The sequence below is a fragment of the Bombyx mori genome, chromosome 16 (genome assembly GCF_030269925.1).
Source record: "Bombyx mori chromosome 16, ASM3026992v2".
In the NCBI taxonomy this organism is placed as follows: Eukaryota; Metazoa; Arthropoda; class Insecta; order Lepidoptera; family Bombycidae; genus Bombyx; species Bombyx mori.
In genome coordinates, this window is record NC_085122.1 from 9,490,124 (window position 1) to 9,514,615 (window position 24,492).

At 37.3% G+C, this 24,492-nt stretch overlaps 2 protein-coding genes across 5 annotated transcripts in view; one reads left to right on the forward strand and one right to left on the reverse strand.

Annotated features, from left to right (window-relative positions):
• CYP367A1 (cytochrome P450 4V2-like) overlaps positions 1 to 24,492 on the reverse strand; it is a 46,117-nt gene that overhangs the window by 19,115 nt on the left and 2,510 nt on the right. Inside the window, exons 1-4 of one of the 2 annotated variants that reach the window (XM_062672840.1) lie at positions 3,734 to 4,253; positions 2,822 to 2,931; positions 1,957 to 2,044; positions 1,146 to 1,331 (exon numbers count right to left, since the gene is read on the reverse strand). In XM_062672840.1, coding sequence (XP_062528824.1) covers positions 1,146 to 1,331; positions 1,957 to 2,044; positions 2,822 to 2,931; positions 3,734 to 3,893 — 544 coding nt within the window. In that variant the 5' untranslated portion in view covers positions 3,894 to 4,253. Of the gene's footprint in view, positions 1 to 1,145; positions 1,332 to 1,956; positions 2,045 to 2,821; positions 2,932 to 3,733; positions 4,254 to 24,492 lie in introns of those variants that run through there. The other variant, NM_001279379.1, reaches the window with a different exon arrangement.
• Positions 5,467 to 19,722, forward strand: LOC101743179 (protein nessun dorma). 3 transcript variants are annotated; one of them, XM_038016363.2, is made up of 10 exons: positions 5,467 to 5,629; positions 5,712 to 5,892; positions 6,014 to 6,227; positions 6,420 to 6,649; positions 11,499 to 11,659; positions 12,274 to 12,484; positions 13,035 to 13,207; positions 13,776 to 13,883; positions 17,189 to 17,343; positions 17,931 to 19,722. In XM_038016363.2, exons 2-10 carry the CDS (start codon positions 5,712 to 5,714, stop codon positions 18,025 to 18,027), a joined length of 1,530 nt encoding a protein of 509 aa, XP_037872291.1. In that variant the 5' UTR covers positions 5,467 to 5,629; the 3' UTR covers positions 18,028 to 19,722. The 3 variants fall into 3 exon arrangements, with proteins under 3 accessions (XP_037872291.1, XP_037872293.1, XP_037872292.1); XM_038016365.2 differs by having other exon boundaries at positions 5,471 to 5,615; XM_038016364.2 differs by having other exon boundaries at positions 5,482 to 5,629; positions 5,699 to 5,892.

Consider the following 24,492-nt stretch of genomic DNA (forward strand, 5'->3'; position numbering starts at 1 on the left):
AACCCGTCGCTTCCGACAAAGGGCTCGACGAGCGAATTAACCCATAGACACAGCCCACTGAGTTTCTCGCCGGATCTTGTCAGTGGGTCGCGTTTCCGATTCGGTGGTAGATTCTGCGAAGCACTGCTCTTGCTAGGGTCAGTGTTAGCAACACTCCGGATTGGGCCCCGTGAGCTCACCTACACACGTTAGGGTGAAGCTGAAATAGCCTCTCAAGGCTATCAGCATAGGAAAATAAAGAAATAAAAAAAAGACACTTAAAGTATTCAAAGGTCAAGAATAATATGTATAAGGATAATAAAAAACCAGATAATATTATACTGTAAGAGTGGTTTAAATTGTGTCGGCGACTTGTAAAAAACGAAAGAAAATGCTACTACATAATAATATGTTTAAACGGTGTATTGTTTGAATTTTGAAGCACAATTTTTATTTAACAAAGGCTTTTTCATTTTCAAAACAGCGACATATATTTTGTACTCCTTTTAAAAGTATTTCATACAAGCGGCCCGCTCCGGCTCCGCTCGGGACTTTAACAAAAATTTCAACGATATTTGACGTTCTTTTATTTTTAAAAATATTTTAAAAATATATATAATTTTTAAAATTTATATTTTTAAAAATAAAAGAACACTTATTGCGGTATAACTAGTTAGACATATTCTGTCGCAACACTTTTTTAAATAATAATGTGTTCTACAAAGTCGTAGTACATTATTTTATTCTATCGTCAATAGTTTTCGCAAGGCACGCGATGTAAACAATATTTTAGGTGGTTTTTTTTACACCTTGGGTTACATTATTGGTATTGGTTAGTAAGGATCCCTAATTTTGTTAAAAAAATATTATAGCCTATGTCACTCGGGAATAGTGTAGCTTCCAAACAGTGAAAGAATTTTTCAAATCGGTTCAGTAGTTTCGGAGCTTATTCAATACAAACAAACAAACAAACTTTCCTCTTTATAATATTGGTATAGAAGTATAGATCATAATATAACTGTATTTAAATAAATCTATCTGCCTAATAATAAACTACGAATGTTATTTTAGAAAATATTTCATTAGTAAATTGCGATAATTACAAATTTTATTGAGGGACTCAAAAAAACCGGGGAAAAAAGAACTTTATTCTATTGTGGACTTACGACAAACGCATTGCGTTGTGATCTCAACGACATCATAATAAACGTTGAATGTGACGCCGCTTTGCTTTTTTAGAAGCAAATTAGCCAAGACTTCCGCTTCTCTGTTAAAAACAGCTGAATACAGTTTCACGGCCCGCTTATTGTATGACGGTGTGACAATTTTACGATGATTTCTCCATGTTGGACCTAAAATAAATTTTAGCATCTTGTTACTAGCCTAAAGCCATATAGTATTAGGACAGGGGCTCCCAAACTTATTTTGTGTACTGCCCGCTTTGAAAATAAATTATTTTTAGCGCCCCTTTTTTTCATCTACTTAAAACCACTATAGCGAGAGCTCAGTCGGTATCTAAGAGTCCTCCTAAATGAAATTATAAATCCAAATCTTTAATCTAAAGCCAAATCGCCTCCCAAGCCTCTACACAACACCCCCATTTTTTTCTTATTCTTTGACCGCCCCCCTTTAGGCCTACAGCGCCCACAAGGGGGCGTTATCGCCCACTTTGGGAAAGGCTGTATTAGGACAAAGGTTATCTTTACCATTAACATCAAGCATACGTCTTTTCTATTTTAAAATCCCAGCGAAAACTTTTAAAAACTCTGCTGAGCTCGTACTAGGTGCGTCATTTGAGGTCAAAATAGAAGAAATGGCTTAAAATCAAGCTGTTGTTTGTTTTTTTAATTTGACGTGAAAAATTATTAAATTTTAATATTGATAATTGATATTTTACTGTAATTGGTTTTTTAAAATGTTATTTTGGTCTGATACGTTGACTCTCCTGAAATAGAGTACGTTAAATAACTATCTTACCTCCAGTAAGTATTCCCGGCCCAATCGCAGCCTTCATGATCTCATAGGCTGGACCTTTCTGATTCACTTTATTACTAGTTAATAGGAGCTGAAAATGTTTAGTTCGCTTAGTCTAAAATTTAATTTTAACTGAAATCAAATGTACAAATCCACCTGTGTACTCAATTTAAGATGAATACAAGTAAAATTATGTAAAATTATTTAATTATGTAGACTTTTACTGGTGGTAGGACCTCTTGTGAGTCCGCGCGGGTGGGTACCACCACCCTGCCTATTTCTGCCGTGAAGCAGTAATGCGTTTCGGTTTGAAGGGTGGGGCAGCCGTCGTTACTATACTTGAGACCTTAGAACTTGTATCTCAAGGTGGCTGGCGCATTTACATTGTAGATGTCTATGAGCTCCAGTAACCACTTAATACCAGGTGGGCTGTGAGCTCGTACACCCATCTAAGAAATAAAAAAAATAAAAATAAAAAATAGTTATTATGTGTTTTTTTCCCTACCTATTCACTGGTAGCCAGCCTAAAGAGCTATTCCAGTTTCGCGCGGTGATTCAGTGTATAGGTATTTAAGTATGTGCTTCACTAAAATGACCTAGGTATGGCAAGTTCGGATCAAAGAGTACACACAATAGTTTTTTTTAAACGTAAGTAGCGTCCGAATATTACAATAAAACCTTCTTTGAGGTTCAAGCAGAGTTCTGTAAGCAGCAGCTTCGCTCCGCATTGTCGATGGACACGTTAAGAACAAAATTAACTGTTTACACGGTAATAGTAAGATTTAAAATTTAATTAAATAAGATAATTAATCAAGATAATTAAGGCTTAATATTTAAGATAGTAGATCGACAGTGTAAAAATCCTTACCCGTATGTCATCGGGATTTTTGACACAAATGTTTAGTTCAGGTCCCAACCAGATCTTGCAATAATCCCCGTAAGTCCTGAATAGCTGTTCGACCAGTTCTAGAAATTTCTCTAAAACCAATGTTTACACGACAAAAATGTTACTGTGCATTCAAGAACATAATATTTTAGACAAGTTTCTGTATACTACAAGGATAACGAGCCCCGTGTCTTTTGCAGACATATACTCAGCCTTAGTACTCATGTCTCAAGGTGGGTGGCGGCATTTACGTTGTAGATGTCTATGGGCTCTGTCATGACTTAACACAGGTGGGCTGTTAAATCGTTCACCTATCTTAGCAATAAAAATTCCACAATGGCACCTGAGGATGGTCCTCTGGTCATACATTGCCTCTTTTTTAATTAAATAGAAAAATTATCTCTCAGTCGATGTGGTACGTATGTGAATAGGCCATCCACCCCAAAACAAAGTCTGAATTGAATGGTACAACGTATAACACGCCCTTAAGCCGGGCGAGTGCTTTCCAACAGAAATAGGCAGGATTGTGGGTAAGCGTACAATGCGCCTACTAGTAAATTTTCTTTAAAAGCTTTATAGGTTCACTCGAAGAGAAGTTCTTGCAAATAAGTAAAAGAAAACAAGAAATTATATAATATATTTGTATATACACGTATGTAGCTTATGAATTGCTATTATTGGTTGCAAGAAATATAAAGGTATTTATTTATTTAAGTGTCAGATGGGATCGGATCGTCCCGAGGAAACGTGGGTCTAGTTTGATAATTCACGCTACATTACGGGTAAAGAAGTGAATAGTGAATAGTGAAACGGTAAGTGAAAAGCGGTATCGACTTGAAGAGCCCGGAAGCATTATTTAATAGCAAAGAATAACTATAGTTTTATTAAACTTACCTCCTGTGTTAACGACAATCAATAATCCATTTCCAATAATCGGCAGAGCTCTTGGTCCTGGCATCGAAGCACTCAATCGGAGCAGCCTTCGATTCTTCCATCTCCAGTATGGCCAATACGCAAAAACTAGTGCTAATAAATAAATAACCGGCCACAACATTTGTACCAAAATACCTGGCGATGAACAGGAATACAACTTTAAAACAAAACTATTAGAGTTCTGTTTATAAAGTTAAATAACTAAAACAAAGACAGTAATCTTCAACTTAGTGTAAGGTACTGTACGAAATGACAATTATTTAAGCTACTAAAGTAATAGGTACAGAAACAAACAGTGCGCTCTGTTATTTTACAAACTTAACTTTGTTTTCAACCGTGACCGAAATCCATTTTATTTCCGAGAAAATGTTATGTCTGAGATACTCGTAAAACGTACAGAGCTATTGCTAAAGTAAACGTGTTCTGTTTAATTTATATCTTATTACCTCGAAGCGCGTCTAAAAGTTTTTAACCTACTTCAAACCTGAAGGGAGGGGAAGGAGGATAAGCATAACATCAATATACAATATAGTTCATATAAGATATATATCTAGAATTGAAGCAATTTTATCTTCATTAAATTTACATTAACTAAAAATACATAATACCGGCTTATATTTTCTCTTTGTACTTTTTGTATTTTTATTTTTTATTGCTTAGATGGATGGACGAGCTCACAGCCCACCTGGTGTTAAGTGGTTACTGGAGCCCATAGACATCTACAACGTAAATGCGCCACCCACCTCGAGATATAAGTTCTAAGATCTCAGTATAGTTACAACGGCTACCCCACCCTTCGAACCGAAACGTGATTTCATATTGGTGTTCATTAAAGGATACTTTACTCTATCAACGAGTGCTCGACCTCCTTGCACCACTTACCCCTCACGCAGTAAGCTACTACTTATCTGTTCCCCTGGCATTACTATGAGCGACGGTAACTACTTGCCATGGCAAGTAGCTCACGAAGACAACATAAAACTAACGTCACCCCAACCGATTATATTTCTCATTTACTAATGAAAAGTTCTATTTTTTTCTTAAATTGAAGTCTCTGTTGCAACAGAAGAACTTTTGTACCCTGCCAATCGGAGCGCATAATTGCACGTCAGAAAATTCTGAAATGAATAAAATAGTGGTATGGTCAAGGACGGATGGACGGACGGTATGGTGGTATGATCAACGATATTATTTCACTACATCTTTAAGAAAATCATCTAGTTAAATTTTGATTAGAACGTTTAATCATAATACACACATAGATATTTAATTTCATCTTATCAAACATCTAATGCTTGCCTAATTCAGTGGTTGGCAAACTTATTAGCCAAAGAGCCAAATATGAACATTGCAATAATAATAAAAAAATCGGAGCCAAATCTGCTTGTTTAGTAAACTTTTATTACACTAAATAAGTAGTGCACTAAATGCAGAGCCGCACTTAAAGAGCCAAAGAGCACCATGCGGCACTGGAGTCACACTTTGCCGACCACTGTCCTGATTCAACTCATTTAATTCCATTCGATTTTATTAATTTTTTTCCGTTTAATTTCATTCATTTTCATTCAAATTAATACAAATAATATGGCTTCAGCCTTTGTAACAAAAGATTAATTATTAGTATGAATTATATTCCCTATGCCGGTTCAAACATAAAAAAATAAAAATGACGTAATTACTTGCCGTCAATTGAGAAAGAAAATTCAAAATTTGAATTTGAAGTTTACGGTACGAAATCACTTCACCGGATTTAATCTATTGTTTTCAAAATAACAAAATATTAATAACACATAATTGTAATACATCACATATTTATTAATTACTTTAATTACGTTGTGTTAATGTGAGTTATAAAAGGTATTAGAGTTCTTATCGAATGGAAAGTAGGTAACACGACGGTTGTCTACAAGTTTTTTTTTAAATGAGCTTGTTTTTTTAGATGCCTTCCGTCTATACATTTTCCCGGAGTGATAACGAGATACTTCAAGAGTTGCTGAAGGTATTTAACACGGCAAGGGGCACAGCACGAGAACAGTGGTCCATACAGGCCGAGCTGTTAGTGGAACCAGTTGGATGGGATGCGCTTTGGAAATTATCAAAAGAATTTTGTAAGAAATTCGGTAAGTACAAACTTAAATATCTACATTACAAAAGCATTAATCACATTTACGCAAGTATAATAATAATTAGATCCAGTACCTGCACTATTATAAGTACAATTTTATTCTATTCATATTTCAGAAGTTCGCTACCCTTGCATAGCATATGTCACAGTCACTTCAGTGGACTTTGAGAACTTGTCGTCATCTGTCGATGTACTAAGCGTGCAGCATGAAGCAGTCACTCTCCCGGAGTCAGTTGTCGATGTTCCACTAGTGGAATTGTGGCCAACCACAAAACAACGTGAACAATGTGTGAATGCTGCAACCACTGCAGAGTTCATTGATCTACTCAGGTAAATAATAATTGTGTATCAGATCTTCATTTTGATATTTCATAGTAGCATATAACAGTAATGAATTAATGTTCCCAATGCTAAATGAGTGAATACCCCATAAGTTACTATAACCGTTGCACAACCAAAGGCTCAAACTGAAAAACTGAATAAACAAATATAAAATTAAAACCATTTTTTTACTGTACTTAGATTTTATTACAACGACATTTGGATGCCATGGGATGATCAGGATGATAAGATCCTATTACCGAACACGGTAGAAGACCGTATGCAGCTCTGGTCTGACATGCACAATGGGACCATACAACACTGTGTAGCACGATCTATAACATTACTGAGAAGTAGTGCAATAGATGCACACAATAAACTAAATGTTTTAGATTCTTCACTGTGTGAAGAGGATGTGGAAAATGATGATGGTAATTTGATATTATTTTTATATATAGCTATATATTAGGTTCATTATCATTGGAATCATTAATGATTAATGACTGACTTGGTAGTTTAATAGTTAGTGTTGAGAGAGTCATAGATTCATGAACAGATTATGAACAGATTTGATTGCTCTTTGTCTAGGTGTTTATTTTCTACATATACATATTAGACATATATAAGCATGTATATCAATGCCTGGGAACGGAGAGGCTTGCGAGAATTGTTCCTGGCTATTATTATTATCATCCTTTTCTCCACCTTATCCCATTAGGTGGGCTCAGTACAGCAAATTTGTCTGTTCCATTTTCTTCTATCAACCGTCATCTCAACACTTACTCCTTTCTCTCTCTCATATCGTCATTCACACACTCCGTCTATTTCTTCTTCAGTTGACCACTTCCCCCTCTACCTTGTATTACCATTTCCATAGATCTCCTATTCACATGCATCTGCTGTCTACGCATTAAATGTCCATACCATGCTAACAGGCTATTATTATTATTATTATTTACTATAAATTTATAGCAGTCAGAGTCGAATTATCGAATTATGGAAAAGAGGTTTCTTATACAAAATACTTTGGGATTCCCTGCTCTAAATTATGTTTTTTTTTCCACCTAAGCTGATAACCTTAAGAGGCTATTTCAGCGTAACCTTAACTAGTAGGTGAGCTCACGGGGCTCAAACCTGTCGACGTTGCTAACATGAACCCTAGCAAGAGCCGTGCTTTGCAGAATCTACCATCGGATCGGAAACGCGACTCACTGAGAATATCTGGCGAGAAACTCAGTGGGCTGTGTCTGTGGGTTAATTTACTCGTCGAGACCTTCGTTGCAAGCGACGAGTTCGATGAGAACGATGACCGAAATTATGATGAGGAATATTTAAAAGACATTAAGTTATATACAGCAATGATATTTTTTTTTTTTTTTTTTTTTTCTCTCTCTTTTTATCTACAATATCAATTATCTACAATAACTTTTTATCTACAAAATCAGTATCCAATACTTTTATTAGATGAGTTGAAATTTTCTATGTCAGTAAGAGCGTGACTCCAGCGAGCCATCTACTCTAAATTTAAGATTTGTCATTGAACTATATGACGTCTTTTCTCTTGAGCCGTTTACCGTAACTTCGTTTTTTCAAGGCGGCAGCCAGATTGTTTGGGTGCTTTTCCAGTCTTTCGTGGTGTTTTTGTTTAAATTTTACGATTTCCTGCATTATTGTAGGCATCCCTAGTTCTTTGTGTATTTCAGTGTTTGTGACCAACCACGGAACACCACTTATGGAGCGCAAGATACAGTTTTGCATTCTTTGTATAATACTGATATTCGAATTGCAGGCGCTACCCCATAATTCGATTCCGTACAGCCAAACTGGCTTAAGGATAACTTTGTAAATTAAAAGTTTGTTGTCAACACTCAGCTTGCTGTTACGTCCCAACAGCCAATGGAGATTTTTGTATCAGATGTTTAGTTCCTGTCTCTTAGTTTGAATGTGGTGTTTCCATGTTAGGCGGCGGTCCAAGTGCATTCCCAGGTATCTTACATTGTCTTGATGGGGCAATATAGCGTTATTAACATGGACAGGTGGACAATCGCCTTTTCGCAATGTGAATGTAACATGTACCGACTTGTTTGCACTGGCTTTTATTCGCCACTTGTGTAGCCATGTGGATATTTTATCAAGACCTTTTTGCAATCTCTGTGATGCTACAAAACGATCCGTGTGACTCGCCAATATTGCAGTATCATCGGCGAATGTTGCAGTGGTAACATCATTAACCTCAGGTAGGTCAGCAGTGTATATAGTATATAATAGTGGTCCCAGGACTGATCCCTGTGGTACACCTGCTGAGATATCGCAGAATCGTGACAAAGAATCGCTTTCTTTCACCTGGAATATTCTGTCTGCGAGATACGATTTTAGCAGACAATAATACTGATGAGGTAGCGCTGCCTTTAATTTATACAGGAGGCCTTTATGCCACACTTTATCAAAGGCCTGCTGTATATCTAGAAACGCCGAGGAGCAGTAGAGTTTTTCTTCCAAACTTTTGCGTATTTTTTCACAGACTCTGTGAACTTGTTCGACCGTGCCATGATTTCGTCTAAACCCAAATTGATGATCAGGAATGATTTTTTCGTCATTGAGAATTGGGACAAGTCTACCTTTCAGGAGCTTCTCGAAAACTTTGGAAAGTATTGGCAGCAAGCTTATAGGTCGGTATGAGGATACTTCATTGGGTGGTTTGCCCATCTTGTGAATCATAATTATGTGAGATACTTTCCAGGCCATTGGAAAATACTGTACTCTTAGTATGCTATTATAGAGTGAAGTCAGGAACACTACCACCTTCCTTGGAATTTGTTTTAATATCTCCTTGGTTATAAGATCATATCCGGGAGCCTTTTTATCCTGTAGTTTTGATATAACTCTCCAAACTTCGCGTACTGTGACTGGCCGCTGTGGGGGTAGCATTTGGAAGTCTTGTAGCAGAATTTCATTGATATGTTCCTCATGTACTAAATCTATGTCAGCATTTGGTTTAAAAACTGATTCAAGATGTTGAGCGAATGCGTTTGCTTTTTCTTGAGATGTTCGCGCCCAACCATTCATGGTTTTTATCGGAGGTTTGAATGACTGAGGTCTGCTATAATTCTTGGTGAATTTCCACAACGAGTAATTAATTGCTGCAGTGGCTGTTAGTGTCACGAGACGATCCTCCAACGTTTTATTGTGCCAGTTGTTCAGTATTTCTTTTAGTTGAACCGCACTCCTATACAGCGCTTTCTTGTCTGCTTCTAATCTGCTTTGGTGCCAGACTCTTCTAAGCCTCCTCTTTTCCAGTACTGCCTTTTTGACTTCCAATGGATAGTTTATACGAGTTTTTACAGACTCTTCTTCAGGCGTGGACACCCAGCATGCTTCTTGGATCAGATTAGTTATGTATCTAGTCGCATTTTCAATATCATCAGGTGTTTTCAGAGCTACTTTCAGGTCAATTTTTTCATCAAGGGTTTCCCTGAACGATTTCCAGTCAGTGCTTTTATTACTCAACTTTTCAGGTGTCGTATATTCTATCACCATTGTACTTAAATTTAGTATGACTGGAGTGTGGTCTGTGGAGCTGTCATAGCACGACTCAGATTTGATATAGTGTGTTGAAAACCCTTTCAAAATAAAGAAGTCCAATAGGTCTGGAATTTTATTTGGGTCTGAGGGCCAGTAAGTCGGTTCCCCAGTTGAAACTGTGGTTAATTTGCAATCATCCACACAGAGCTTCAACTGTCGTCCTCTTGTGGTCGTTAGTCTCGAGCCCCAGTAAGTGCATTTTGCGTTCCAGTCTCCACCCACGATAAAGCGATTTCCGAGACTTTGGAAGAAATCTATGAACATATCCCCCATGATTTTATGCTTTGGCGGACAGTATATTGCTGACAAGTTAAAACAACCACTTTTGTCTTCAATTAGTATTGTAGTGGCTTGAATGTGATCGGTTTTGTAGCCAGGCATTGGGTGGTGTTTAATGGATTTTCGTACTATTATTGCTGTTCCTGCATGTCCAGTACCATCAGGGTGAGTAGTGACGTAACACACATAGTTTTTGAATTTTATACTAGAGGACGCGGTACAGTGAGCCTCGGAGATTAGCAGCACGTCTAAATTATGCTGAGTCATAAGTAGTTCCGCTTCGTTCTTATTAGGGGCGAGGCCGTTAATGTTCCACGTAGCTATTCTTAATGAAGTCATTTTGAGATCTTATTAATGAGTTTATTTATGAGCATCATTAATGCGCTCATTTGTTATAGGATGAGGTCGTATTTCTCTGTTTGTTTGAGAAGTAATTGTTCTATTGGTGAAGAGACCGGTGGCTGCAAATCAGGAGAGTCATCAGTCTGTTGTGTGCTGTTAGATCTTATGGCTTCCGCATATGTGTTGTGTATTTGGGTTCTTTGTCTTGGGTATGCAGTCTTAAATTGCTCCCCTTTAGTGGATGGTGGATTTTCAAGGATCTTTCTTTTAGTTGTTGGCGGCTTCATCCTTCGTGCAAGGATTTCTCTGTATACCTCGCATCCTTTATAGTTGGCTGGATGTGGTCCACTACAGAGCGCACAAAGCGCAGGTGTATTACGGTCTTTTTTATCGCAATCGGAGGTCTTATGGGATTGGCCGCATTTAACACAACGAGGAGGTCGCATACAGTAATTCTTAGAGTGCCCGTATTGCTGGCATCTGTGACATTGGATTATAGACCTTCTTTTCCTCGGGTCTTCGATAACAACAGACTGATGGTATATAAATTTAAGGTCTTTAGCAGCTTTATTGTTTGGGCCGGGCAAGAGATTCACGAAAAAGGTGGAAGTAGGCTTCTTTTCGGGGCCGAATTTCGCATTAATTATTTCTCCCTTAACAATATTTCCGGTGGCTTCTACTTCTTCTTTGATAATGTCAATGGGTGTAGAAGGGTGTAAGTTCCGTATGACAATTCTGAGGCATCTTTCATCCTTTCGATTGAAAGTGTGGCCTATTAGCCCCTTTTCTCTCACTAGGGTAAGGATTCTTTTATACACATCCATGTTAACACAGTTCATCCTTAGTTGGTTTCGATTAGTGATCTTGAATGTGAACTCTGTCACGTCCGCGACAGTTTCTAGCATTTCAGTAAGTTTGTTAATGTCGTCGACCCCATATAGAATAATTGGGGGCGGTTTACTTGTTTTTTTAACCGTAGTAGTTTCAGAGTCTTCGTCTGTTAAAAGCAATGATATATAAAACCCCTGTTCTTGTTATTACATTATTTTAATGGTCTCAAAAATGTGTGCATTGCAGATTCACTTCTACCCCCGAACTACATATCACAATGTGCAGAGTTAAATGCTCGTTTAGACGGGCTTATGTCGCAGTGGACACTGTATGAAAACCCTCTGATCAGAGAACAGTATTTGGCCAAAATGAAACACAAATGGCAAAAAAAGAAAAGTAAGAAAAATGTAAGTGTAAGCTACTGTTTTGTGGCCTAATTTGATTTTTTCACTGATAGTAATGTCCACCACCCCTTAGAAGTACCATCTTGCTATTTCTACTGCAAAAAGTTTTAAAGGGTGACCACAGTACAAATAATATAATTATATTAAAACCAAAAGGTGGGTGGTGGTATTCTCATTGTCTATCTCGTATGTCTATCTAACAAACTTTTTTTTTTTTTATAACTTAGATGGGTGGACGAGCTCACAGCCCATCTGGTGTAAAGTGGTTACTGGAGCCCATGGACATCTACAACGTAAATGCGCCACCCACCTTGAGATATAAGTTCTAAGAACTCAGTATAGTTACAACGGCTGCCCCACCCTTCAAACCGAAACGCATTACTGCTTCACGGCAGAAATAGGCAGGGCGGTGGTACACAACAATGTTGTTAAATATTACTTTATAAACTCACTACATCAATAACAAATTTACCAAGTATTCTCAAGGCCTGAATTCGGAATAATAATGTCTGTATTTCTCTCTGGAATTTGATGCACCCATCATAAGTCCTTGGAAACTAAACATTCGTCTTGTTCTCATTAATACTATTTTTAATGTACAATGTATATTTTTGCAGGTGGTAGCTCTCTGGCAAGGAGGTTCAATATTTGAATTCGACGAGATCTCTAAATTCCTTCGTTCTCGTCTCACCAATGAATGCACCTTGACCGTAATGGTCTCGGCAGAAGACGGCCTCACTCTCGAACCGGAGGAAGTCGTGGTGTGCAGCAAACATTACGAAATACCAGAAATGCCTCTTCTTCAAATATCTATATGCAGTTATAAAGGTGATTAATAAGAATTTTTTTTCTTGCCCTTGTACGACCATACATAATGGTGAGTGGTTACCGTCGCCCATGGACTTCAGCAGTGCCCAGGGCAGAGGCAAGCCACTGCCTACCGTTAACAACTTGGTTAATTTTGTTATCCTTACAAACTGCGAAACCAGAACTGTAATGCTTGTCGTGATGGTTCGCTAGACTTCCAGTCTTAGGATGGTTCACGAGAACTCCATTGGCCAATTATAAATCTATCTAGAAATTCCAGTAAAAAATTAAAGATACCTTTAGTTCTTAATGAAATAATATTAGTAGATGTATTAATAATTATGATAATATAACAGAAACTTTAACCTAATGTTTTAAAATACATTAAATTTTCCCTACGTTCTTAATAATGTTAACATTTAAAAAAAATCTTATTAAAAATAATTGATTTATTTATTGGGTTCCCAATTTTTGGGGGATTATTCTCATTTTAAAGATAATGACCATTGTACAATGTATCTACTTAAAGTTGAAATTACATAATAATATTGTGAGTCTTGTAATGATACAGGCGCGACCCTAAGGGCGACCGACATGCGTTCGTGGCTGCTGATGCTAAGTGAGGACTGTCGTCTGCGCGACCTGACCCTGCACTGCGCCCTAGTCAACACCGTGCTGCTGATGCGAGCCGGGACGTTGCATATAACCAATTGCGCCTTCCTGGATGATTCAAAAAATGCACAGGTTAGTACTACCTCCCTTGAGTGTTTAAATCTAATCCCCAATCAGACCCTTACTGGTGGTAGGATGTCTTGTGAGTCCGCACGGGTAGGTACCACCGCCCTGCCTATATCTGCTATGAAACAATAATGCGTTTCGGTTTGAAGGGTGGGGCAGTACTGTAAAAAGTGAGACTTGAAAACTCATATGTCAAGGTGGGTGGTGGCATTTACGTTGTAGATGTCTATGGGCTCCGGTAACCACTTAACACCAGGTGGGCCGTGAGCTTGACTACCCATCTAAGCAATAAATAAATAAATAAATAAATAGAAACAAATAATTTAGACTAAAAAAAAATTAACTTGTTACATAATCTTTTGTTGCAAAATAAAAGTTAGTTCTATTGATGCTAATTTCACATATAATCTCTAATTAGTGTTCCTGTTAATTATTATCAAAATCAATATAAAAAATTTCAGAGGCTCACAGCCACATCATTAATAATTGTTTGTTAAAAACAAATATATGATGACATGGTGGTTTAAGATTATTGCAGACTGGAAAATATATTTTTTCTACCTTTTGTTTTCAGAGTGATTTTGCGCAAGGCATAGTTGCCATGTCGGGTGCTAAGATCCTGATCGAAGACTGTACATTTGATAATTTCTATTCCGGCATAGTCGTACATAATGGGGCTCAGGTATGTACTTACATTTCATTATACAACTGACTGTCTGTGTGTCAATGTGGTGGGGCATATTGTAACATCACGCTGATTGTTTTATTTATTTATTGCATAGATATGTGGACGAGCTCACAACCCACCTGGTGTTAAGTGGTTACTGGAGCCCATACACGTCTTACAACGTAAATGCGCTACCCATCTTGAGCTATAAAATAGTTACAACGGCTACCCCACCCTTCAAACAGAAACGCATTACTGATTCACGGCAGAAATAGGCAGGGCGGTGGTACCTACCCGCGCGGACTCACAAGAGGTCCTACCACCAGTAATTACGCTAATTATAATTTTGCGGGTTTGATTTTATTACTCGATGTTATTCCTTCACCGTGGAAGTCAATCGTGAACATTTGTTAGATACATATTTCATTAGAAAAATTGGTACCCGCCGGCGGGATTCGAACACCGGTACATCGCTACATACAAATGCACCGGATGTCTTATCCTTTAGGCCACGACGACTTCAACTGTGTAACTGAAGTATAACCCTAAGATCTTGGTCCGATACAAAACAAAAGTCGCTATAACAACGAATATTGAGAGCATCTTGAGAAATATCGCGTACGACATATTTTAAAAAATAGATTCGGACTCAAACGAGCTTCTCTGATAATTATTCAATTGACTATTTAAATCTGAATGGAGTGATCAAATCAAAACTTCTAAGCGAGACGTAGTCAAGTTATCTTTATCTTTCCATAACGTTTAAACGACCGGTTTTTTTTTATTATTTTTTTATTGCTTAGATGGACGAGCTCACAGCCCACCTGGTGTTAAGTGGTTTCTGGAGCCCATGGACATTTACAACGTAAATGCGCCACCCACCTTGAGATATAAGTTCTTAAGTCACAAGTATAGTTACAACGACTGCCCCACCCTTCAAAGCGAAACGCATTACTGCTTCACGGCAGAAATAGGCAGGGTGGTGGTACCTACCCGCGCGGGCTGTGAAGATAATATTGAGTGATCTTCATATTTTTTAAATATGATTGTATTAATATACACGAAGAATGCAGTAATAAATGTTCAAAGTAATAGAAAACATTATTTATGGCATGACTAATCGTTTCAAATGAAGGAAATCATATTTAGAAAAATAACTCTATTATAAACCTATACCTAAATATAAGAAAAGCAGAAAATTACTAAGTAAATCATTGAAATTCGTCACACCCAATTAAAAAAGGTTATAATAAACATAATGTACATATTTCTGTGCTATATGATTGATCGTAACGATGAAGTGCCTTTTATTATTTTTTATTTATTGCACGGTTGAGTTGAAGACTTACGGTCCATTTGGATATCACAATGTAGAATATCCGATTAATTAATTACTCATTTATTATTTCTTACCATGTTTCCGTCGTTTCGAATACTTATTTTGTAGTTGTCGTCGTCACGGAAGACGAATGTGTTGTTATTCTTTAAAATATCTATACTAATATTATAAAGAGGAAATATTTGTTTGTTTGTTTGTATTGAATAGGCTCCGAAACTACTGAACCGATTTGAAAAATTCTTTCACTGCTTGGAAGCTACACTATTCCCGAGTGACATAGGCTATAATCTTTTTTGAAAAAATTTAGGGATCCTTACTAAAACTCAAATAATGTAACTCAAGGTGTAAAAAAATTACCTAAAATATTCTTTACATCGCGTGCCCTACGAAAACTATTGATGATGGAATAAAATAATGTACTACGGCTTTGTAGAACACATTATTATTTACAAAAAGTGTCGGGACAGCATATGTCTAACTATCATAGTTATGCCGTAATAAGTGTTCCTTTATTTAAAAAAAAATAAAACAACCTCAAATATCGTTGAAATTTTTGTTAAAGACCCGAGCGGAGCCGGAGCGGGCCGCTAGTAACTAATAAATAAGAGATGTTTAGTGCAGACTACAGCAATAACAGGGAGTTCCAAGACTCAATTGTATTGTTATATCGTTTACACCTTCAAACCACACAAACACTCGCATAATGAAGCATAACAACATAAATTTCGCTATTTATTTATTTATTTTAATTGAGTCGACTATTATCAAAGCCGGCAATGTGACTTTTGGACAATTATTGGTAAATCAGAAAAACGAATTATTGACTTTGTATTCCATTGGCAGTCACAAAACTCTTCTGAACGACATCTTAGATAAATAACAGGTTAAGTATTAACCTTTATTTAATGCAGGTTTTGAACAGTATTCTTTGAAGGAGACGATTATATTCAAATCAATCTGTATTGACATATCAATAACATTTTTTTGCACAGATTGCCACCTTTGATAATAGACGACTCAATTATGATGTTTTTTTTTATATTTTTGTTACTTGATTTGTAGTTACTTGATTGATTTGATTGAAAGGAACGATTTGACCACTGAGTTTTTCGTCGGATCTTCTTAGTGGGTCGCGATTCCGATCCGGTGCGAGATTCTGTAAAGCACTGCTCTTGCTAGGGCTAGTATTAGCAAATTCTCTCAGCCTGAGCCCGTGAGCTCACCTATCCGTCCGGGCGTAGCTGAAGTAGCTCTTAGGCTACCAGCGAATAGGCATCTTGAGACATCAGATCGATGTTTCAATTGTATACAACTTAATTATGGTCTATAGGCTAAGACGTCCGGTACACTCGTATCGAGCGGTGCGACAGAGCCGGTGTTCGATTCCCGCTGACATTTGTAATGAAATACTTAACACAAGCTCACGAATGGTTTCAGCGATGAACAAATAAATCATATTGCACAACAAGAAATATGTGCTTGTGATGTGTTGTATTGTGAGCATAATAAATAAAAATAAATAAATAAATCAACAAAACTGCTGGGCCTTTTTTTTTCGTAGGTAGGAGGCTATCAGCATAGGTGAGCATATAGGTATGCTGATAGCCTTGAGAGGCTATTTCAGCTTCACCCTAACGTGTGTAGGTGAGCTCGTGGGGCTCAAACCGGAGTGTCGCTAACACTGACCATAACAAGAGCAGTGCTTCGCAGAATCTACCACCGGTTCCGAAACGCGACCCACTGAGAAGATCCGGCAAGAAACTCTGTGGGCTGAGTCTATGGGTTAATTCGCTCGTCGAGCCCCTCGTCGCAAGCGACGGGTTCGACGAGGACGGTGACCGGTGCTTGTGGTGCCTAAAAGCACCCTTAATGGATCGGGAGGATCCGTAATGACGTGCTTTGGGCGACGTCGACTGTTTACCATTCGGTCCACAGGATCGGGTATGCTCGGTCAGTTTCATTGCGTATCATCCTGATTCAGGTGGAGCTTCGTAACTGCATCATCAAACGTTGCGGCGTCGGGATCCAGATGTATTGGGGCGCGCGCGTCGAGCTGAGCGCCACCACGATCATGGACTGCGCCGAGAACAGCATACGTTGCGAGGTGGAAGCCGGCGCTTGTTCGAAATACACTGAGTGAGTTTTGCTGAGCTGTTCCTATTCGAGGGGATGCGCGGGTCCTACAAAGACGTTGCTCTATTTGCCTCGGGGTAATGAAACCACAGATAAAAAAATATCTTTTTTTAAAGCGATTTTGTGACCTGGTAATTAAGACCTTTAGGTCAACTGTTATTTTAATTTTAATGAAACTTCTTTATATGAAAATGATATAATGAAATGAAATGAAATGAAATGAAATGAGATGATATAAGATATAAGATACAAGATACAAGAGGTATCCCTAAAAATAAAAAGGCTAAAATGAAAATAGGCGGGACACATGGTCCGGGTTCTACAAAGACGTTGCTCTATTTGCTCCGGGGTAATGATACCACAGATAAAACATTATTTTTCGTAATGTTTGTAAAATTTTATTTTAAAATTATGTCAAGTGTAAAGTAACGAAAATATCTTCATCGTCATTTCCTAACAAAAAACCAGCAAAACAATGTTTGTGAATAAAATAAAATCAATGGTTGTAGGCAATGTTTCTTTTTTTTTTATATTAAAGTTTTTATATGACCAAATTAATTAGTATTAATGTTGTTTTTTTTCCTTCACAGTGTGAAAGGTCTACAAATTAAGACGAATTGCAGAATCGGTAGCGGAAACCTTTCGAAGGAGGTACTTGTCGTCGGACAAGAAGCGACGATCATTTGAAATATTATTTATCACAATTAAACGTAGCCCGAATTACCTCACTGCTATACGTATACAGACCAATACCTAATTCTGTGCAATCTTTTATAGGAAAACAGTGAATACACTGGTATACATGGGTAATGAAAAAATAATGTGCCATAGGAATTGAATCTCGTAATAACGGTGTGTTCATATCGACGCTTGAAAGGCAAACGTGACTAAGCGACAATGCGTGAACTTTACAGTAGACTAATTTAAAGTTGAAATACCTGAAAAAAATTATATTTTAACGAATCTAGCAGTAGGATTGAAATGATTTTAATAGACCTAGAAATAAATATTTTTTGTGCATCGAATATGGTTATTGCCTATCATTTATGTACAAAGCAGTTATTGTCGCTTAGTCACGTTTGCCTTTCGAGCGTCGATATATTTTCTATTTAATAACGTGTTAGATTCAATAGGTAATTGTAAACCATTCGATTATCCGTCAGTTTTAAAATGGGTACGTGGTTATGGCAACCCCGAGTAGCGTTTCATGTACACAACTTCAAATTATAATTTGCCTAATTACTGGTGGTAGGACGTCTTGTGAGTCCGCGCGGGTAGGTACCACCGCCCTGCCTATTTCTGCCGTGAAGCAGTAATGCGTTTCGGTTTGAAGGGTGGGGCAGCCGTTGTAACTATACTGAGACCTTAGAACTTATATCTCAAGGTGGGTGGCGCATTTTCGGTATAAATGTCCATGGGCTCCAGTAACCACTTAACACCAGGTAGGCTGTGAGCTCGTCCACCCATCTAAGCAATAAAAAAAAAGTACTGTGCAGCACGCTTGTGTGTCCATGTTTTTGCACAGAATTTTTAACACCCGAACCTGTAATAACTATGTATGTCACTGCAGAACGTATATCAATTCTGACTTCTAATTTTCAAACTTTCCTGCAAAAATTTAGTGCAAATTTTATGTTTTTTTTTTTTATAACGGTCACCAATTGTGAATCAAATTAACATCTTGTATATGGTCTGTAGTCAAATAACACTTAATTTTTTTTATTTTTATCCGATAGTGAACTCATTTACATAATTCAACTCTGCTAATTTTTTTTTTTTTAAAATAGCATCAGTGTTAATAATATTTTGGGGATTCTTGCAATAAACAATGGGACCACGGGGAAAATGTAGTTGCTCTATCTCTCTCGCACGTGCTGGTGACGTCACAACTCTCGATGTATGTGAATAATTTTCTTTTCAATTAACAACAACTGCAAATTTTTTTAAAGATAACAAATATGTCCGTAATATAATTTTGTGTTGATCAATATAAAAAAATGTGTCAACTACCTATTCTGTTTGTTATTTCGAAAGCTTTAGTTAGTGTGGTCAGAGACATTAAATTGAGATTTTTGAACATTCCGGTATATTTTCTTTTATGCTTTCAATGTGTCGTATCTAGAAAATAAATGAATCCGTGTACTGAAATTGTTTTGTCTATTTTTGTCGCACGCATTGGAACACTTACCGGTGCGACAAGGACAAATGTTATGTACGTAGAAATAAAAACTCAATGGATTTTTATGTGCCTTATTTTGTTTAGAATGTAAAGTGCAGCTTTAAAAGTATGTAATTATAATGTTCATTAATATGCGTGTTTCGTAATTAACATAATATGTTATTGTAATTAAATAAAATGTTAAAAGTATTTGTGTTGATTAAGTTTTTTTTTTAATTGTGGTAGTGGTTAGCTGTAGGGTTCCATTAAGTCTTCCCAACATTAAAGTGGAAAATGGGCAATCGCAAATGGTCTAATGTTCCGAGTATGCCATCGCTTGAGCTTGGATAAAATCTATAATTCCCTTTTAAGACACCCACTGATAGAGATAGGGCAGAGTTAACTTTTACTAAGCACATAGTTGGTCGTGGCCTAAAGGATAAGACGTCCGGTGCATTCGTATCTAGTGATGCAACGGTGTTCGAATTCCAGGCGGGTACCAATTTTTCTCTTGGAATACGTACTCAACAAATGTTCACGATTGACTTCCACGGTGAAGGAATAACATCGTGTAATAAAAATCAAACCCGCAAAATTATAATTTGCGTAATTACTGATGGTAGTACCTATTGTGAGTCCGCACGGGTAGGTACCACCGCCCTGCCTATTTCTGCTGTGAAGCAGTAATGCGTTTCGGTTTGAAGGGTAGGGCAGCCGTTGTAACTATACTTGAGACCTTAGAACTTATATCTCAAGGTGGGTGGCGCATTTACGATGTAATTGTCTATAGGCTCCAGTTACCACTTCACACCAAGTGGACTGTGAGCTCGTCCACTCATCTAAGCATTTAAAAAAAAAGTTATCGTTTTTATCCTTGTCGCGATCGTTAACCCTTAACCACAGACTAAGCTTTAATACCCGGGCGTTATAAGGATTCTAATCTGGTGGTAGATACATTCGCAAAGCTGTCATGGGGTTCTTAGCGTTGACAACTCGACCCAGACCAGCTTGGTGAAGCTAAAAAGATCACAGAGTCACCAATACCTAAATAAAATAAATCAAAATCAGACATGAAATTGGTTCATTGATAAACATTCAATAACAGTTACATTTGTGTTTTATTTTTGTTTTAAATTAGAATTAAATTAAACTCTCAAAAAAAAAACAACCAATACTTGAATAAAATTCATGATACCGTGGTTGGCAAGTATTTTTCACACACATATTTCTCATTACAGTTTGTAGTAGTAGGTAGTTATTACTCCCGACTTAAAAATTAGGCTTAAAACTCCTAAGTAAAATGTCTGTAATTCAAATAAACGAGGGCAATAAAAAAAAATAAAAAAAAAAACGAGCATAGAAAAAAAACATCACGAAGAAATCGCAAAAAATAGGTAATAGTAATTAAACAATGAAAATTTGTGCCCAACGGACGAAATTATCGCTTCCATAGCTTAGCTTAGCTATCAAAAATAAAAATAAATATTTAGTTAATAATTATAAACATGTGTATGCAGGAAAGGTAAAAACAATCTTGGAACGATAAGTTGTGAGCAAGGAGTTAATATGTACCTAAACCTAAAACACTTAACTCTATGGTTGTGAGTGAGAGAGGAGATTTTAGGAAAGAGAAAGGGAGGAAGCAAGATGGCGAAAACGATTGAGTGAAACGTGCGTGCGGAAAAATGTGTTAACTAATCTTTTATTAGAATAACATCAATTGATATAAAAGGGAAGATTTATTATTATAATGATAAACTACAGTCCGGTGCATCGAAGTTTTACTTATTCGCCACAATCCCAATTTAACATAAACTATTTAATTTAAAAACATAAACCTTGTTCTAAAAAATACTGCATAAACCGCTAATTCTATTTAGTGAAACATCTTTACGTGCGACGTAATTTAAGACCACACTATATGATTAATGATTACCGTAAAACATTCACAACGATCAGCCATGTGTCACATCAAGTTTTCTAATTGGTGTTTAATTTGCCGTGAAAGATTTTTAAGACGAAGAAATTATTACATTTTATTTAGTGATGTGAAACATAAGTAATTAATGCTATGATCAATTAGAGTTACCTCCTTTTTTATAATATGAGAGCTTAAAAAAATATGCTTATGAATGGATTCAATTTAAAGCTCCGAAAATGTTATGGGAAATAAAACGGAGCGTTAACAAAAAGTGTTATGGCTTTTATTAAAATATAACTAAAAAAATCAAATACACAGAATTTATCCCTGCGCTAAAACCTCAGAATGTATAATCTAATAAATTATGTACACATGATAAGCTGCACATGTATTATTAAAATTTATAATTTATATATAACATTTTATCGGAACAGTATGAAATACGTTTCCGAGTATACACGTGCTTTAAGTATTATAAGAAACGGGTTTTATTTACCATCTTCTCTTATTTAATGATTAATCGTACCTATTTAAAATAGTACTTTAATCCAATCGGACCTCGACCTTAACCCGTACAATTTTTATTTGTGCAAAATATATTTTTTTATAATTTAATATCACAATTAGAGCATAACAAAAAAAATATACCAAAAGGGCTACTTTTGGACCAAAGGAAAAATATAACAATTTTTAATATTGTTGAAATTTGTGTTTTTTAATCGAGAGAAAGAGACAGAGAGGCGTGGAGAGGGGAATACAACTTTCACTAAAACTGCAGGGAGCAGGCAGATTTCTTATTTTATTTTTTAATTCGAACGCGGTTTGCAATATTGAGGTCACAAGCGCATGTTTGTGACCCTCTCGCTCCTTTACGTCCACAAAACGTCAGATTATTGAAATTCATTGATGTATTTTTACCATGTTCGCGTGCTTCCAACTTTCCAATCAGGCCTTTATTTCCAACCCAATACACATGTTCAATAGATTTTATTAATTAACAAAATCTGTTTCAAGTTCAATGTACTGATTTTACATCGGCGTTCAACAGCGTTGATATCATACAACAGGGCCGCATTAACTTATATAATGTATTAAAAAAAAGAGAGACCTACTACGTGGGGAGTGCTACCTGGGGAGTGCTCTGAGGAATTGTTCGAGATGATACCGTCATCTCGTCTTTACCATCGTACCGCCCGCCACCGGAGTAGAGTTCATCGATACTACTTGGAGCCACTGCGGTTATCCACAGTGCGTTTCTAGAGGGCTTTTTTGCCACGTACCATTCGGCTTTGGAATGAGCTCCCCTTCACGGTGTTTCCCGGGCGCTATGACATGTCCTTCTTTAAACGAGGCTTGTGGAGAGTATTAAGCCGTAGGCAGCGGCTTGGCTCTGCCCCTGGCATTGCTGAAGTCCATGGGAGACGGTCTGCCTACAAGAGCAATAAAAAAATAAAAAGACTTTGTATTAAATGAGTGTATTTCTTTAATTTTTCACAGGCTGCAGTTCGCGATGGATAAATCGCTATTCATAAAGGTGTACCGCAGATCTGTCGTTTCAGTCCCTTATAAGCATACTAGTCCAGGCTTTGCTACCAAACCGATTCCTACCAGTTGCTACCAGATCACCCGCCAGACTGATCTGAAGATTTCCTAAGATTTCATCGAAATCGGTCCAGCAGTTTCGTAATTTAAAGTGAACATATATCGACTTTTATACATATAGATACATTTATGATCGCAGAGTATTTCCTTTTCAAAATTTACATGTTATAATTGGATAACGAGTTCTCTATTCTGAACTATTAACTCAACGTGACTGAGAATGATGTGAAAATTTCCGAGAAAAAACATATTTGACACGTGTTTACGAACAACCTTACGATTAATGATGAAGGAATAATGTAGTATAACAAAAACTCAAACTGCAAAATTTATAAATTTGCGGTATTACGGGGAAGCAAAGCAAATTGCATTCCCGATCCTGCGGATAGGATGGAAAGCAGCCGACGTCGCCCAAAACACGTCATACCGGATCGTCCCGATCCACTAACGGGGCTTTTAGGTACCTCAAGCACCGGTCATCGTTCTCGTCGCACCCGTCGCTTGCGACGAAGGGCTCCACGAGTAAATTAGCCCACAGACATGGCCCACTGAGTTTCTCGCCGGATCTTCTCAGTGGGTCGCGTTTCCGATCCGCTGGTAGATTCTGCGAAGCACGGGTCTTGCTAGGGTTCTTGTTAGCAACATCGTCAGGTTTGAGCCCCGTGAGCTCACCTACTAGTTAAGGTTTCGCTGAAATAACCTCTCAAGGCTATCAGCATAGGTAGGAAAAAAGAAAAAAAAGCGAACTGTAAGCCAGCGCGGGTACATACCAGAATCCTGCCTATTTCTGCCGCGAACAAGAAAAGCGTTGCAGCTTGAAAGGTTAGGAACACACAATAAAATAAATAGAACTCCATTAATCGATACACAAGGAATGTCGTACTGGAAAGTTTGTATCAAGCTTTCGTCAAGGTTCGCTTATAAATGGCAGTAGATCATTAGATGGCTGATTACAGCCAATGGAAGATATTTACCCGCCTGCGATTCGAAACACCGGTGCATCGCTCAACACGAATGCACCGGATATCTTATCTTTAGGCGACGACGACGACAATAAGGCAATATGCAATAAGGATGAACCAAAGACGATTGTTTTTTTTTAAAAGTCAGTACCAAAATACGTCAGCCCACATTAGTCCACGCAGTGTCACTTCTAAGGACATTTACGTTTATATTACTACTAAATTAACAAAAAAAATGCAAAATATTTTTAGCAAATGGTTCTTCGGTCGAGAGTACTGAATTATTGAACATTACTTTGTCTAAAACGTAAATTTATTTCAAAATACCAATACAATTTTCAAAATACCAATACCTTTACTGGTGGTAGGACCTCTTGTGAGTCCGCGCGGGTGTGTAACACCACCCTGCCTATTTCTGCCGTGAACTTCGATCATCAATAGTAACTAGTTACTATTGTTGATCGAAGGCCGTGAAGCAGTAATGCCTTTCGGTTTGAAGGGCGGGGCAG

Bases quoted from the DNA above. Each gene is read 5' to 3' on its own strand.
- LOC101743179 (XM_038016363.2), top strand. From the start codon at position 5,712: ATGCCTTCCGTCTATACATTTTCCCGGAGTGATAACGAGATACTTCAA. The intron at 6,650-11,498 runs GTAATTTGATAT...TGTGCATTGCAG, and splicing joins GGATGTGGAAAATGATGATG to ATTCACTTCTACCCCCGAAC. The intron at 13,884-17,188 runs GTATGTACTTAC...ATCCTGATTCAG, and splicing joins TCGTACATAATGGGGCTCAG to GTGGAGCTTCGTAACTGCAT.